Source organism: Panthera uncia, assembly GCF_023721935.1.
Source record: "Panthera uncia isolate 11264 chromosome B3 unlocalized genomic scaffold, Puncia_PCG_1.0 HiC_scaffold_1, whole genome shotgun sequence".
In the NCBI taxonomy this organism is placed as follows: domain Eukaryota; kingdom Metazoa; phylum Chordata; class Mammalia; order Carnivora; family Felidae; genus Panthera; species Panthera uncia.
The window spans coordinates 62,628,257-62,646,565 of record NW_026057582.1 but is presented as its reverse complement, the minus strand read 5'-3'; the positions used below and the strand labels follow the sequence as shown (position 1 = coordinate 62,646,565).

The 18,309-nt window shown below is 40.6% G+C and overlaps 1 protein-coding gene across 1 annotated transcript in view; it reads left to right on the top strand.

Moving 5' to 3' along the window:
- NPAS3 (neuronal PAS domain protein 3) overlaps positions 1 to 18,309 on the top strand; it is an 857,895-nt gene that overhangs the window by 723,770 nt on the left and 115,816 nt on the right. Inside the window, exon 6 of the mRNA XM_049612915.1 lies at positions 5,462 to 5,636. Coding sequence (XP_049468872.1) covers positions 5,462 to 5,636 — 175 coding nt within the window. The remainder of the gene's footprint in view (positions 1 to 5,461; positions 5,637 to 18,309) is intronic.

The following is an 18,309-nucleotide window of genomic DNA, read 5'->3' as shown; positions in this document are numbered from 1 at the left end:
TAGGAGTAGGGCCCAGCTGCAAAGCACTCTGGAAAAAGGGCTGAACCCAAAATGCCTCCAGTCCTCCCAGCAATGTCAATGCTCTCAAAAATCTCTTTAAAAAAAAAAAATTACAAAAGGTTTAGGAAATTGTATGTTAAATGGCAGGTTCTAAGTGATATTTTTTATGTGCTAAAAATGAACGCTGTGTTATTCTTAAGACTGAAATATTTTTAAAGAAAGAAAGAAGCATCTTCCTTAAGCTGTTCCACTATGGAGATGACTGGCAACATTGCTACCTGTTCCTCATTTGTACCCAGCCATCTCAGTCAAAGGGGCACTGAATTCAGTGAGTTGCACTGTTAGTACATCACTGTACTTAAAAAGTATTTGCTCACCCCAGGGGGCCAAGTGAAGGCTATTGGCATGCTTGCTTGATGTATGAGAAGACAAATTAGTCCCCCATCCTATCTACCAGCAGGGTACAGTGACCCTACATGGAAAAGTCAACTGAAACCACTGTATAATATATTTACATTTTTTTCCAGGAAACTTCAGAGTTACCAAATCAACTGTGTCTAGTGTGCAAATTGCATGCAAGCTAACAGAATGTGAATTAAATTTGAGGAAAGCCATGGTTTAGCTTGACTATGCAGATGTCACTAGTTGCCACAGTCTTTTCTGGAGGAATCTATGGTAGCTTTGAGTGGGGAAGCACAGGGAGAAAGGAATTTAAGTGAAATGCTGTTCCTGGATCTGACTGCTTATTACTCATTGGCTCTCTCCTGCCCCTTACACATTCTTAGCTGTTTTCTAACACACTAAGCAATATGAGAGAAGAATTTCTCTCTCAGCATCACAAAGCTGGAGTAAAGATGGACTGAATGAGCAAGGTTGAAAACATCACTGCTTACTTTTCCTTCTTAGGTTAGAGAAACATCTCAAAGTCCCCTGGGTCTGTGCTTGAGTTTAATAAACTTTTTTTTTTTTTTTTACCACCACATAAGGTGATTGGACTTACTAGAAAATGAAGAGTGTCTCATATTTGCCTCACAATGCAGTTTGCACTAATCAGAAGAGCACAAAGGTATACCTTTCCATTATGTAGGTTGTAATTGATATAAAATAAAATCTCTCCGAATTTCTACCATTAACTTGAAAGGATACTTAATGAAACTATGTGAACATTTGGATAACCGGCTAACCACAGCTCTATCATAGACTGCAAAGAGGGGGTTACAAAAGATGGCTGTATTAAAGAGTTCCTTAAAACCTGTATTTTCCTGGCATTTTTATAGTTCTGTCCTCCATTAAGCTCAGTTGCCTTTTACAGAAGAAGGCAGAAGTCTCAATGCATTCAATAAATACTTATGGGAAATAAATATATTATGGTGCTATATATGGCACCTCATTTTACAGGGCAAATGTTATAATAATCATGCCATGAATAATATAAAAGAACCATCCTACACTTGTTCGAATCAAGCACAGGCCTCAATGTCTATCTTTTATTCATTCAGCAAACATTTGTTATAGAGCTACTGTGTGTAAGACACTAGTCAGTCCTAGTTCTCAGCAGGCAAGTTTTGGAAGAGTTGGTAACTGAGGATGTGAAGATACCTAATTAACTATAGTACCATTGGATTGGAGCTGTATTTATTTTTCCTATTTCAAGGTAACATGAAGTAATGTCTGTTTCCCAAGTAAAAGATCCCCAGTCTTCGCTCCTGTGGTGTATTTTGCGACACAGAATTTAGTGGCAGGTGAGTTCTAGCCAGCCTTCCTAAGAGAGAAAAGCAGACAAGGGGTGAGAAAAGTGGTTAACTGAGTTAGCCAGCTGGGCTTACCGCCCTACTTCTACCAGCAAACAGCTGGGTAAATTTGAACAAGCGTTTTTAACTTCTCACCTATTAAATAAGAGGGTATTAATGGACGGTTTGTAAGGTCTCTTCCAGCTCTAAAATCTAATAAAGTGAATTGAAAAGCAGTGTAAGGAATATTAAAAATGCTAGACAGACGCGCCTGGGTAGCTCAGGCAGTTAAGTGTGAGACTCTTGATTTCAGCTCGGGTCATGATCCCAGGGTCATGGGGTGGAGCACCGTGTTGGGCTCCGTGCCGAGTGTGGGGCCTGCTTGAGATTCTCTCTCTCCCCCTCTTCTCCTTTCCCACTCAGTTGCTTTATCTAAAAGAAAAGGAAAAGAAAAAAAATACTGAAGAAAAAAGAAAGTGCTAGACAAATGTAAGAGGTAAGGAGGAGGATTCAAGGCCCATAGAGTTTTGTCGAGCCCCGTATCGTTTTCAGTTTAGTACACCTGCTTTCTCATCTTTTTTTGGCCTAAGAGTCTGAAGGCAAAGCCTCCTCAGCTATGGGGTTGAGCGGGCTGCCTGCCCCTGGCCTGCCGCCTCCATGGCGCTCAGTGTTCTCAACAGAGTAAAGCTAAAGGATGGGAGGAGCTCAGAGGTCCCTGCTCAGCCTCTCTGACTGTAGACACACTATCCGAGAAGTGGTAGGATGTCGAGGCAGACTTGGAACCAGATTCTACCTCCGCCATCAGCCTTTTCTGCTCTTCAGGTTCTTCTTCTGTGAAACGGGAATTACCGAAACAGTTCAAAAGAGGGTTATGAGGAAGAGTCAAAGAAAAGTATGGAAAGGACTTGTACACGGTGGTCGGTAGCTACCCATAGTGTTAGTGCTCTAGTTGAGTCTCAAAGCGGGCATCACTCCTGCTGCACCCTCTGATTAAAGCCATGTCCCAAAGCCCCCCCCACACCGTAAGAACGCCTCACCACGGGTAGGTAGGAGTATGTGTGTCTGGGTGCCATCCTTTCTTATCCGCCAAACAGCAGCAACAACAGCAGGCATTTATTTTGTTGCTTGTTTCTTAAAAAGTAATTTCTTCTGCATGGTTTCACTAGAGTTTCAAACTCAGGCCCTAGACAGGTCGAGCAAGTCTTGTTTTCAACTCAGCTCTTAGGGCCCCCGCCTTACACCATTCCCAAGGAGTGACACTCCCAGGGAGGTGGCATGGGGGGGCCCTCTGTGTAGAATCCGACGTGAGTGGTGCCCCCCCCAGAGTCCTACAGAGTGGCAGGACAGCCACTTAAATGCCAACTCTAAGTAGGAAAGTAAAAACCCAGGGACGTTAAATGAATGGTCCAAGGTTACACAGCACAGGAGGAAAAGATTCTCATCTCCAAGTCAAGTTAGGACTCCAAGTAGTTTGTACTTTCCCCTACGCTGTGTGACCTTGAGTGTGACACATACAGAGAGAATTTGATCCTATCATAGTCTTTGTCCACTATTAGGCTTCGGGGTATCCTGGTGGAAGATCTCTTGGGGTCACTGGAGGACGGTGACACAGCACACTGTGACTCAGTCTTGCTCTAGCTGTGCTGTACGTGGCACATCCATTATATCATGGAAAGGAAATGCCTGCACACCCGAGCAAAGCAGGCTGTGGAGACAGCGGCCTACTCCTCCTCGCCGTAAGACTGACTTGCATGAATATTCAATAGCCAGCACCCCTAAAAAATCTATTAATCTCCCACCTGTGTTGTCATCTTATCACAATCTGTGGTCTGTGCCAAAAGGCACATTGCAGTATTAAAGGAAGACTAGGAGTTTGCAAAGTGACAGAAATATTTATTAAAGTGCTGCAGTCGGACTCCGTGCAAAATGAGAGTGACTTCCTCATATTCACTAATCCCCAAACAAAATAACCATCAAGAAATATTAAAACACACATTTTATTAGTTTCATTTAATTTCTTAATTGCTCAAAGTCAGTTTACCCATTTATTGCTGTGTGAAATGCTTAGAGGCAAGGCGCACATTAAAGGGATTATTTCCATGTAATCCCTCCCTCCCAGAGGGTAGGAACTGATCACTTATGAATCCTGATTTACGCTCTGTAACAATATCAAATGGAGGAAATAGTTATTGTAAAATGATGGAGTCAGTAGTCGGGTAATACAGTAGGAGAGTGTAATTTAATAGCAAAGAGAAAGTACCTCATTTTCAGTAAAAGTTATGCGAGGCTTTTCAGGAATAGCTATTAACCAAACTGAATTTAGCCTTCCATTTTTCTGGCTATACCTCCGTTAATTGATAGATGTTGAAGATGGGTAGCCTGTTACGATTTTAATCAAATGGTGTCCGGGAGTAGATGTGATCATTTTGCTGGGACTTGGAGTTCTGGGGATAATAATTGCTCCGGGCATTATGCTCTCTGTGACAGTTCGCCCACTGCTGACCTTCCTTCTTGGAAGAAAGAGTGTAGGCTCTCAGGTGGAATTTGGAGGGATGCTGCAAATCCCCCAGGAAAGGGAGATGAGGTAGGAAGGAGTTGTAGAGACATATCCACCAAGAAACAGGAGAGTCTGACCTTCTGGCACGTGGGTGCCTCATAGCTGGCCTGAGACCATTAAACCCCCGAGGACTAGGGAAACCCATCAGGGACCCAGGAAAGAGCTTTTTCTTGTTCAGTGGCTGATACATCTCTCCCTGTCGTAGTAGCCGTAACCCAATGTTATTTTAGGAGCGTTACTGCTCTTCTTGGAAGGAGGTGAGAATTATACCATCAGAAGAGTACAGAGGTAAAGCCAATCCCTTAGACAGCACACAACTTCTTAGAACAGCATACAAGCTAGACAGGGGCCACGCCTCACAGCATGGAAATAAGGCAGTGCCTCCATTTCAGCTGACCCCCCTTCTGATATCTGTTGTTCATTCCCTACCTGTAGAATCAGCCTGATACAAAAAGTATACAAAATAAAACATTTTCTCCCTCAAGGAGATTTGTACCGTGTATCTTATTGGAGTGAAGGCAAAACAAGCTGATACTAGCAGGAAAAAAAAATGGTGGGTTCAGACCCCAGCTGACCTCTTTCGCATGGAAGATTCTCCATATGATACCAAACTAATGAGTAATATTTAATGAAAACATTGTGCCTTTGCATCTATTTGTAAGCAGCACTTCTTCCATCTAAATTTTACGTAGAAAAAAGCTGATATGTATAAATACCCATCTTGGAATTCTGTGTATTTTAAGGAAAATACTCATCCGCTATCTCTGGCTGTTTCTCCACAAAGCCCAAACTTCTCAATAAGAAAACCGTAGGATTCAGTCAATCATCCGGTTGACACCAAACACGCGAGTATTTGATGATGCGTGGATAAAACAGCTGAATGAGAGAGGCAGACTCATCCACATTTCTCAGAATGTTTTGGCTTTATGCAAACAACAGTACATGCGGAAAAAACTGGGCTCAACAATCGCTAACTAAAGACCTACAAAAACAACCTTTGTCTTTCAACTTCAAGAATCCCTAAGCACTTAAGGATAAAGACTGAGAACCAGGATGGTTTCTGGGGTCTGCCCATATTTCCTTTTCTGCTCAAGATCTGAATCACAACCGTGCTGAATTTGAAAACGGAGAAGCTGTGACACCTTTCTTTCCACCCTTTCTCTTCCCCCTCTAGGTGGAGCTGACAGGCAGCAGCGTCTTTGACTATGTCCACCCGGGGGACCACGTGGAGATGGCAGAGCAGCTGGGCATGAAGCTCCCCCCTGGGCGGGGTCTCCTCTCGCAGGGCACTGCTGAGGATGGGGCCAGCTCAGCATCTTCCTCCTCCCAGTCGGAGACCCCTGAGCCAGGTGGGAATTGCGATTCCATCATGTGGGATGGTGGGCAGGACCTTTGCCAACGATTGCACTCGAGTTGCCCGTGTGAAGAGACTATAAATAGGTCTAATGGTATTTAACAATTCCATGCAGCTTTCTGTCCCATGCAGTAATTAAATAAGGAAGAGATTTGAAAATAAGGAGACATTTTAATAAGTATAATCCTGAGATCTAATTTCAGTTGAACAATACATAGAGAAGGTACTAGTTCCTTTAGTTTCTCTTTCAAATTACTAGAGGGAAAAGGTTCAGATTTGGAAAGCCCTCTTCCTTTTATTGTCACCATGGCTAAATGTAATGCATTTATTTATTATTCAGCAAAATCTATAATAAAGGTTCCTTGAATATTAGCTTGTAGAGAATTAAAAATATTAGGGACTTGCAGAAATCTTGGTTTCTTTCTTTTTTTTTTTTTTTTTTTTGTAAGCATCAGAAGGTACTTGAAAGATGTGAACAGATAAATTAAGGCTAAAAAGAAAACAGAAATGGCTACATTTTAAACTGCCTTTCCACCCTCAGTATTTAATTAGATCAATTGTATAGAGGAATGAACAGAGGTGACATTCCTCATTGGGATTCCTTCCAGGACTCTTATAGACTTTGCATTCAGAATGTTCCCATTTTCATTGTGTTGTACTGATGATAATTTAAGTATTAGGGGAAAATCCATTTATAAATTAAACAAAATGACTTGATATCCATCAGTCCCCTAGTTCATCAAGCTGTTCAAACACGGGGAAGATTGGCTGGTCGGCCTGGGTCTTCCGAGAGCGCTGGTAATTAGATCTGCGAAGGATTTATTCTTTGCTGATTGGGGCTTTAAATTAATTGAAGTTCCACATTTGTGGTTTTGTCCTTTTTGTACTTTTTTAGAGGAGATATTTCATATTCTTGTGTGGTGGAGTGCTTGGCCAAGCAGCAGTGGTTTAAATGTTAATTTTTCTCATGAGAAGTTTAAGATTTTTAATGAATCAAGGCCTGATTTGAAGTGCAAAGTTTTATTTGCTTACTTGGGAAATTATTTTTGCACTCTTTAAAGATGCTTGTACTTTACTTGATATGTTGTTTTAAAACAGCTTTGCAACGCAAACTCGTTTTGTAGAAAGAAACATGGGGGAAAAAACCTGTCTTAAGATTAATACTAAAATAATTCTAAGAAAATACTTAAATTTGACCTGCTTAAAAATAATCACAGTATGTCTGCTCACACAGAAGGGGAAAAAAAAAATAACCTATTGACCTGTTTGGAAATATGTTGATTCCATCTAAAATCAATTCATGTTTCCTTGGCTAAGTTATCTGCAGCTTCTAGGACACCATTTCTGCAGCACTGATGAGCCTCTTTCTCCAATGAGCACCAGACATGAGAAGAGAGAGTATTTGAGACTACCCTTGGCCATTTACAAATGAAAATAATTTGTTCACAGGGAAGTCATACATTTCTTCTAGCATTGCTCACTGACTTCACTGAATAGATATGTCAGTGAGATCATTCAAACTGCTTTTGGTCATTAGAATATTCCTATCTGGGCAGATTTGAGAAGCAGCACATGAAAATAGGTTTTTACTCTTCCTTTCTGGATGATGGATTGGGAAACCTGGCAGCTCAGGACTGTCCACACTCAGTGTGTAAGAGTTCAAGTTTATAAAACCCTTGTTTCCCTGACTGACAAACTCTCAAGTTGAGAAGATCTCCAGCCTTCCCTCTCCGTCAAAACCAAGGGCTAACCTTCTGCCCCAGTAGGAAGCTCAGACACCTCAAGGCTGCCCCGCCCACTGGTGCACAGCTCCAAGAGAAAGTTCTCTGAATATGGAGCCAAAATCTAACTTGGCTCCCACTGACCCCACATCTGTCCTCTGGGGATCTCATTTCAGATCTCATTTCAAATCTGCTTCCTCACCATCCTAGCCTCTCAAATACGTGAAGTCAGATACACCAGATTCTCCCTCCCTCCCTCCTGGCTTCCTTCTCCTTTTCAGGTCAAACAGCGTGGAATCCTACAACCGTTTTCAGTGGCATGTTCCTAAGACCCCCACCACCGGCTGCGCTTCAGTTTGTTAGTGACCCTCTGAGAACTCAGTGAAGTCCTCTAGATGTATTCTGACTAGGACAAAGCAGAGGGGCAGTCCTCTTTCACAGTTTAGGCTACTGTACTTTTCTTGAGACAACCTAAGGTTGAATTAGGTCCTCTTGGCAGCCAGGTCACACTGTTGATTCATACTGAGCTTCATGTCTCCCCAAACACATGTTAAGGGTAAGTAACTTGTCACTTGGAAAAGATTTTGATCGGGAGAAAAAAAACAAACCACAGCCTGTAAACCAGTTCTGCAGGGATATCGTGAGCTCAAGTCAAAATCAAACTGGTTTAAGATTGATTATAAGAACTCTGATCAATCCCATGCCTTCCACGAAGCACCACGATGCATAAAACAACTCTAGGCACACTGTTAGAACTCAGTTCCCACTTAGAATCTTTTAATTCTGGATATTAGAATAACATATCTCCTTTAAAGTTCCTGTGTCGTTCAACATTGAAGTGTGATTGACAATCTCCTTGGTTTCTTTCCCCGGCCCTCCCAGGCTTCTTTGAGCCATCCTAACTAGTAAAATTGAAAATTCTGCTTTCTACATTTCTCAACAGCCGGGGCTCATTAGCGACAGTCGTGTAAGAAGGGTTTCTCTTCCTTGATGAAGAGTCTATCTCTTACTATTACAAAATGTGAAACTTACTTTGCCTTAAAAATCTGTAGCCTTGGTTATTTTCAACCTTAGGCTTAAAAGGCAATTAGACTGACTGCTCAAATACTGAAAAGCAGCTCAAGGTGCTACCTTTAACTAAATATCTTCACTAATGCAGATCACTGCTCCAAGGGAATTACTTAAAAAGTTCATGTCAGGCACTACATCCCAAAGCTGCTTATGTTTCTTACAGGCTGAAGGAATTTTAACAAGATTTCCTAATTCTTAATAATATGAGGGGACATTTTTGAAGACTTGTTCATTGCATCGTAATCTTTTAAACAATGATGAAACACAGATTCTTTTTTAAATAGTAGTGTAATTTTGTTGGAAAGGGGATATCAGTATGTGGTGATTATGAAAATGAAGGTATGGACTTCTTCAGAAGCCCTGATGTGTTCAGTGTAGCATTACTAAATGACTGAAATCTAAATAACATTTGGCATTATAATAAAAGGAAATAAGTGACTAAACCAGCCTAACAGGCAGTGATACTGTGCCGTAATAAGAATACTGTTTCTTTGAACTCCCAGCCCTGTGACTGTTCATTATCTTGAACCAGTCTCAAGATAGGGGGGGGGGGGGGGGGAGAGGAGGAGAGGAGGAATCTCTTGACTATTGGAAACCCAAATAAATATTTGATATGTATGCATCGTTAGTCATAGTTGAAGTAAATACGGTATTTCTTTTAGAGAAATCTTAAAGCAGGCAGAGGAAAAATACATGAGAGGCCTTGTTTGAAAAGTTAGACCGTTCTAGAGTGCCTGCCTATGTAGGTCTAAACATTTTGGAAGAGCTGGTATCAACCTGAGGCTCCTGAAACAGGGGACAGGGGGAGCATACAACCTCTGGGACCTGATGGGACCTTTTCTTTTTCCAGATCTGCGTGTATCTTTTCATTACTTTCAATGATTCTGTAATCTTGGGATTATGAGTGCTATCTTCTTCTCTTAATAAATTTCAGTGCTGCATCTTTTAAGTGCTTAATAAACAGAAGAGCAGCTCCTTCAAAAAATCTGGAGGAACTTTAAGAATCTCCTTATTCTGAAAGTGTTATTTTCCTTAAGTGAGGTCGTAAAATTGGGTTTTATTCTTTTTTTCTAACTATAAAATTAACTCATTCTTATTGTAAAAAGTTTAGAGAATGCAGGAAAGAATAAAGACCACCAAAAATCCCACTACCCCAAAATGACCACTGTTCATGTGCGTTCTATGTTTCCTATCTTTCCAGATCTTCTATTCCTGTATACATATATAAGTATGTAGTGGTTGGGGGGGAGAGGGGTCTCTGTCTGAAATAAGATAACATACAGGCTTCTGGTAATCTGCTTTTCCACTTAACCTCCCAGGCAACTTTCTCTGTCCCGTCTCTCACTTTAACATAAAATGTCCTTTCTGTCTCCAATGGTTTGTTTCCCACTAGCTAACAATCAAGTTCCAACTGTAGGAGCCCTGGCGGGAGTAACATACCTGGGCCCTGCTTCAGAGGGAATTCAGCCAGGACAAGAGGTTCTTGCAGCTTATTGAATGGGTATGAGCTCATAGAGAGAGAGATCGATACTGTACCAGGATTTAGACAATTTAGCAAAATGTATGAGACAGTACTTTTGGTCAAGAATAACTATAGCAGCATGGTTAACCATTGATTGTCTAACGTAGAGGTTACTGCGCTCTGTCTCAAGTTTCAGGCAGACCTACCCTGTTATGGGGGGGGGTTAACATCATCATCTCATAGTATGATCTTTACGCTATTATGCCTACTCTATATCCTGAATATTTTAAAGACAAGCAGAACTGACGCAGTTGAGTACTTGCCTGCATGGAAATAATCTGCATTTTCTACTTATGCTGTGGTAAATTTGATCAGCACTTGATTCTACAGGAACACAATTCCTCAGAATTCATTAGACAGTGTTCACAATAAGTGATGTAATTAGAGGAATAAACGGTTAGGAGTAACAATAATGAATGTAAAAATTTATCTGAGGATCAGGTTGCTATTTTGTTTCAAAAACTGCTTAGATATGAGATACACTTGTATCTTTAAGGGTGAATTATTTACCATCTAATGTACTATTGGTGGGGGTGGGGTGATGTTCTTTGATTCTTTTTTTTGTTGTTGTTGTTCAAGTTTCCTATCAATGAACTGAATTTAGAAGTCGGGCAAGGGAAACCATCTTACTAACCCCACATCCAACCTCAGTCCCCAGACAATGTGACTGTATCTACAGCACTTTCTGCTGTACTGCAAATGTCAAACAGAAGGTGTAATGGATTTAATATTAGCGCTGGCCAAGGTGTTGAGGGAGCTGTTAATAATGTCACTCCAGTTATTGATCTGAAGCCTTTAAAAATCAAAGAAAAGTGAGAGATCCCCTACTGGGGAAAGGCACACAGTGACTGGTTTTTATTGCCAATATATTTCTACATATAGAGTGGCAACTTTCTGGAATTATGTTATCACCATTAATCTCTGTGAGATTTTTGAAGTCGTTATATGGTAAGATAATATCATGGAGACTGCTCCGCATGCTAATGCTAAAAGACCAGACCGAGTTCTTTTAGACATCAACAGCTTAATAATTTGTGTGGTGACTACAACATTCAAGTTGTCGAATGTAAGACGTTTATTAGCACTAGATTTACTCTTGATGGCAATGTTGGATCCACTAGAAGTGTAATATACAAACCGTAGAGTCACTAGCGTGAGTTACTTTCTACTTTTGCCTTTCTAAAACTCTGACTACACCAAGTAACTACAAACCATGTGGTGACTCACTTGAGATGGAAATGAATTTTGTTTTGCAATATGCGTACTTTTTCAGGAAACTGCTAATCCTTCAATCTGAATGGCAGTTTGCCTGCAATGAAATTTCTGCTTTCCATGGTCCCCAACTAATAAATGAAATTAAAATGTATAATTTATGTTCAATGTTTATCAAACTGTAAACACACATTTAATTCCTTTCCATATTCATACAATATAAGCAAAGATAAATCCACCAGATAATGTACCACGGCTATCTCTGATGAATCGCATATAAAATGCATCTCTACTGTAGCCGTAGCCATGATCCAGACTAGTTCGCAATTAGCCAAAACTGGCCTGCCTCCTGTTAATGCCCATGTGCACATGTATGTGTCCAATTTAGTAGCCAGAAAGCAGCCTAACCAAAACGAATCTTTTCATAACCCAAAGAGATCATCACTTATGCATAAATTCAGCTTTTATCCAAAAAATTACATATGCAAAATTATTTCCCTTAGCTATAGCACTGTTATTTAGAAATGAAATAGAAATCCTCTTTTGCCATCCCTGAGTGAAGATGACGCATATACACTAGAAACAAGCCAGTGCCATTCCAGAGACTGACTTGTCCAAGTCAGTTCTTCTTTTGCCTCAGACACACTACCCTGATGCAGTACCAATGTTTTTCATGCAGAAAGTAGACTCTTTTTATTTTTTTTTTAATTTTTTTTTAACGTTTATTTATTTTTGAGACAGAGAGAGACAGAGCGTGAATAGGGGAGGGGCAAAGAGATGGAGACACAGAATCTGAAACAGGCTCTGAGCTGTCAGCACAGAGCCCAACGCGGGGCTCGAACTCACGGACCGCGAGATCATGACCTGAGCCGAAGTTGGATGCCCAACCGACTGAGCCACCCAGGCGCCCCGAAAGCAGACTATTTTTAAATGTCGCTTTTATCCCCAGCTATGCTAAACAAGATCACCTGGAACTTCCACAAAAGGGAATCAGTATTTTCCAGGGCTCTTTTCCAGGGCTCTCTTCTGGCATGCAAGGCCTAGGCACACATCACCTTCATTTGTGTGTTCTCACACTTTTGTGAGCTTGTCTGTGTGTGATGAGGACATTTCAAAGCGACCTTATACTTTGAGGATCTTGCCTGAGGGAGCCAAAGAAAAGTCAGGTAAAAATCTCTTCTCCCTACCAGGCTGTGCTGGCCTGGGACCTGAGCTCTGCCCTTCTGGGCTAGCTCCCGGATCACACAGCTTCAGTGCAAGGCATTCTTCTGGGGCTTTTAATCATCAATTGACAAAGACAGCCACTTGTTTTGTTTGTTTTAGTGAAGAGGGACAGATCATCCCTTAGCAAGTTGTCTTGGGTTTCATTTCAGAAACTCTGCAAATGTACCCCGTATCACCATAGGTAAAGAAAAGTCAAAATTATGACCTAGAAAGCTATATGAAATAACTGTTAAAAATAATGGGTTGAAAAAAATGACACCTCCAAATCCATGTTGGTGACTCCCTTGGCTATAGGAGAACAGCCTCTCTTTTGTTCCCAAAGAAGATGTGGGATCTCACCATAGCTCTGCTTGCCATTCTGAAACAAACTTTCTCTTCCAGAAGTTAAATCACAGTTGTTGCAACTCAAAACAAAGGGCAGCTTTTCCATAAATTAATATAATGGGATCTAAGGGTTATCAAATGGTTTGTTCAATAATAGAAACACGGGACTCTTATCAAAATACACCATAGTTTCACTCCATTTGTATGTAACATTTTTTTCTAAACCGTCTATTGAAGGTTTAGAAGATCAATTTTTTCAACCCATTATTTTTAAGAGTTATTTTATATAGCTTTCTAGGTCATAATTTTGACTTTTCTTTACCTATGGTGATACGGGGTACATTTGCAGAGTTTCTGAAATGAAATCCAGGACAACTTGTTAATGGGTGATCTGTCCCTCTTCATTAAAACAAACAAAAAAAGTGCTGTCTTTGTCGTTGGATGATTAAAAATCATAGATTCTATTTCTAGAACTCTTGCCTTGAACAAAACACAAGTTATTTGCTTTTAATACATATCACTGCACAGAAATTTCATCCCTGTCCAAATTATACGATTCTGAATTCTTCATCTGCACTAAACAGCAGATTTACGAAGGATCAGTTACCTGGCATTGACTGAGCTTTGCAGGGTGCACAGATCAGAAGAAGCAGAACTGGCTGGAAACCATTTCCACCCCTAGTGAGCAATTTACTCATGATTGCTTGGGGAAAATACTGGAAGTATTGCTTCTGTGTAAAGTTTGCAACTTCCAGTTGTCAGCCCTTTGCCAAGCATTTATTCCCGAGTACAGCTTTTAGAAGCAAAGCATACTCAGGCCACTGTTGACATGGTTGGCACTCATATCCTGCTTCGGGTATGCAGAGCACAGAAACCACTAATTATAGGAGTTAATTCACACACTGTCCCTCTGAGGCAGGTCAGTGTGTTATCCTTATTTTACAGATGGGGGAGTGTCAGGGGGGAAGTGATGGAAATTCCAAGTGGCTTGGCACAAACCACACAAGTTACTTCAGCAGCCAAGGTTAGAATTGGGGTAGGTACAAAGCCTAGGAACTAGATGGAGAAAGGACAGAAAACCCTGGTAGCAGACCTTGGAGAGCAATTTTCTCCAAGAGGCTTCTGACATCCAGAGAGAAACCTAACTATCCCCTTATGCACATATTTCATCAGCTAAGCCATCTTTTTGTTAAATATAGTCTCTCAGCTCTCAGGTAGATAAAATCTTCCATCTACTCCTTTGCCCTGCCTTCACCTTATACCACAAATACACCGAAGCACCCTATACCACAATAAACAGTAGCATGTGAATCAATTATAGGCAAAATTCAGCCCCAAGTCTCTTGGTCCACATTAGCTGTGTGCCTTCTCAGCCAAGGGCAAAGCCAAAATTGTCTCTCTGCATTTGGCCTCTGCTCTGTCTCAGGCTCTGGGTGGCTTTTCCAGGCTTTTCCTTTCAGGACCAGTCTTCCAAGGCAAGCATGATGTGGGAAAAGAGCAAGAAGAACAACGGAGTCCATCAGGAGTCAGTCAGATCCTCCCGGAGGTATCTGCTCATGAAACACAATCATGGTTTCTTGGGACCCATGGGAAACACCGCCTAGCTTCTGTTGACAAAACTAGCTTGAGAGAGGGAAGAATTTGTGTCCTTTCTCTAGTTGTTATTAATTAGAGTGAATTCTTATTCAAGATCCAGGCCCACCTGATATTAGAGATTATGTAAACTGTTCAGTAGCCATTGATTGCACGTCTGTCATGTGCCACATACTACACAAAGTACTGAGGCAACAAAAATGATGCTCCCTGCCTTCCAGGAACTGATCATCATGTGAGGGGGACATGTTAATACAATATGCAGAAGTGTGATGATGACAATCTGGACACCGTGGTGTATGAGGAGGGTAGCACTGTATTACAAGCCACTGCTGTTAACAGTCTTGGGAGAACTATCTCAGGTTTGAAACGTCAACCCTGAAATTAACAGCTCATGAATGTTGCTTGTTTGGGAGCGAGTTGCTTTGACATGGCCAAATATACACATGACTGTCAGGGACTTTGATGCACAGGGTTGTGGGCTTCGGGGTTGTGTTTTATTTAATTAACCTAAAAAATGCCGGCTGCATGATAGGTTCACAGGAATATCAGTTCCTCAGATTATCGATCTTTTAGCTACATAGGAGTGTTCTGAATAGGAGGTGCTCCCAAACAGTCCCCCTTCCACTGATTTCGTTAACAATTTCAGGAAATGCTAGCTTTGGAAAAGTGTCCTGACTTTTTTTTAGCTTTTTCTACTCAAGATAGAATTTGTTGCAAATATTCTAGGATCATTAATGATGATACTAACAAATAGTTTTTATCATGTGTTACCTCTGTGTTACAGTTACAAACGTCGGCATGTTTAAGTAATGAATGTCTCACACTGACCCTCAAGCAAAACTAGAGATAGTAAATGGTTTGCTTCACACCAGAGTGGACCATGGCCCTAGGATCTGAACTCAGGTTATGTGTTTGTGGCACTTTGCCAGGTGCTTGTAGAGAACACAAGAGGTGGAACTGGTGACATCTGCCCTTAGAAAACTGATCATCCTCAGAAGACCAACACACAACAACCAGAGAGACAAGAATAACAATAGTGCTGCTATTTTGTGAGGCATAAAAATGGCAGGTGGTATAAGAAATCAGGAAGAGGCTCAATGACTATGGATGGCTTTGATAAGGAGGGATGACTCACATGTACTGCATGAAAAACAACCTAAGAGCGAAGATGTAGGGATGATCTTCCAGGAGAATCATCCCAAGTGGCACAGTGGGATGCATTTGGGAGGCAGGAAGGAGCCCTGTCTTCCTCACTGAAACAAAGGTGCATGCCCATCTAGGATGGAGCCCAATCCTAGAGGAGTGTCAGGGAGAAGCATATGAGACTGGTATGGTAAGTTCTGGGTATAGCTTATTAAACAGAGCAGTGACCCAATGAAGACACTATTTCATCACTTAAAAATACAGAAATAAATTTTGAATTTAGAAGGATCTTCCCCTGTGGGTCACATTATACAACTACCTGTGAACTCTCGAATCCCTGTACCACAAAACTACTGATATTCATTGAATGGTCACCTAGTGTCAGACACGCTGCTAAATCCATTATATGGATTGCCTCATTCATTCGTCACAAAATACTATGAAGAAAGTATCATTGTTTTCCCATTTTACAGATGAAGAAAAGAAACTGAGAAAAAAATTTTAATGTATAAAAATCATATAGTTAGTAGGTGCAGAGCCTAGGTACCAGAGTTTCCATTATTAATCATTCCATCAAAGTGTTTCTCAGCATGCCATCTAAAATAGCTGTCCAACCTCAGCTGAGACTATACCCTCCATCCTTCCTAGGCAGCTCTATTAGCATATTCTTCCAATATTATCCTGATTCCTGTCTACAGGTAACTTATTATCACTGGACGTGATACCTGATCCTTTATTTTATCAAGAATGTGCAGGATGTGTTAAATAGAGTAGACTGGAAGTAAAGGAAACTATTCAAGAGGCTATTTCTTTCTTTTTTTTTTTTCTTTTTTTTTTTTTTGAGAGAGAGAGAGAACGTGCATGAGGGGGGGCATGGCAGGGCAGAGGGAGAGAGAGACTCTTAAGTTGGGCATGGAGCCCAACATGAGGCTTGATCTCACAACCATGAAATCATGAGATGAAATCAAGAATCAGATACTTAATTGACTGAGCCCCCCAAACACCCCAAGAGGTATTTCTTTCATCCAAAAGTAGTGAGTAGACCTTGAGAGGAAATATTGAGAGGCCTTGTAATGGACCTAAGATAGTAGAAAAATATAGAAATGTACCTGTGGTCAGTCTTTAGCCAGGAACTAATAATGGTTAATACTCTAGAAATTATTCAAGTCTCAGGCTTTCAGATGATTAGGATTGATGATACCATCTGTCCACACTTACTTTTTTTTTATCAACTAGTAATAAAATCTGGAAAAAATTTTAAAATTACATATGCTATTGATCATAAAATATTAAGATATAAGTTCCCTTAGGGTTCAAAGCTGTTCCTCTTTACAGTTTATTAAAGTATATCATGTGCCTTTGGTAAAATATCAGTCCACAGGTCAATGCTTCTTACTTGTCAGGGGATTTCCTCTCCAAATAAAAATACCAGTAAGAACAATGACAAAATTAGTGACATCATAAAGAATTAAAACTCTGCTTTCCTGGTCCAACCATCTGTTTAAGTGGAGCAAGTGTTAATGTTGGAGGAGGGTCAAAGTCTTCTGTTGATCCACTAAATTACTGTTAGTAAAAATGAGGCAAAATTTTATATAATTGATAAAAGAAAAATGAGTTAAAAATTTGACTAATATTTAGGGAACTACTTTCTATTTCACAAAAGCATTATAAAGTTATAAAAAGTATAAGCCAAATAATCTAGATATGGAAAACATTCATTCATTCATTCATTCATTCAATCAATCATTATTTATTGCATGTGCATGGGCCAAGCCCTGTTCTAGTTCTTGGGATATACCAGTTACCAAGAAGGTCCTTGCTCTCACGGAACTTGTATGTCATAGAAACCACCAGTCGAAAAGGAATCAAAAGGATCTCTATTGAAAGAATCAGTATGGAGGTCTCCATTTTATCAACAAGAGGTAAATCTATACATCAATTTGTAATGGACCTCCTGGCCTCTACTTTCTAGAATGCAGAGCAGACACAGATTCCAAGCCAGTACTTCCAAAATGTGTTCCTTATAACTGTCCTGTGAGATGGTCTTTATTAAAAGGATCCCCCAGTTAAAGAGCAGAAGAAAAAGCTTCATAGCCTATCTTCTCATTGGTGATTAACAACAAGCATTAACTTATGAAGAGTTGAAATTTGTGTCATCAGTAAGTCTATTTTGTTTGAACTCGTCTTTCCCAGTTTATTTGATTATAGGAAGCTTTGTTTTAGATAAACTCCTTATACCCCAGAAACACGTGATTAAGCACACACTCTTGCTTCTGCTAGCTAGATCCACTCCTTCCCATCCATGCCAGTCTCTTCTTCCAAGACCCTCCTGTGCAAGCAGCATCACTGTCTAGCCACTCAGCTCAGAGGTCAAATTATTGAGTTCCTTTGATAGTTCTCCCAAGTATCTCCCATCAGTCTTCAGAGCTTCAAGCTTTCCTAAAGGTGAGCTCATAGGAGAATCTAGTTCCTAATGAACTGTGAAGTTTTAGATCAAGACCTGTCAGCTCCAAGTTTCATGGTTTTTAGAGCAGCCCTGGGCTTTCCTTTGCAGGGTCTCCTATTCCTCTTTTACCCTGCCCTTTCTATTCTTCATTTACACAGGCAGAGCACAAGTCTCTGGTTTCCCATACACCATAGTGATGCACTGATAGGTTATGGTGAAAGAGTATGATTATACCTGCCCAGACCTCTGTACATGGCTTCCTCCCCTGAGTGATAACCCCAACCAGTTACCCCTGGTTATAGATACAAGACCCCATGTCAGAACTTTGGGACAGGAGACACAAGAGACATCAGTTACTAGATTGTTTTGTCTGATTTGTAGCGAATTAATTCACTTGAATTACCTATAT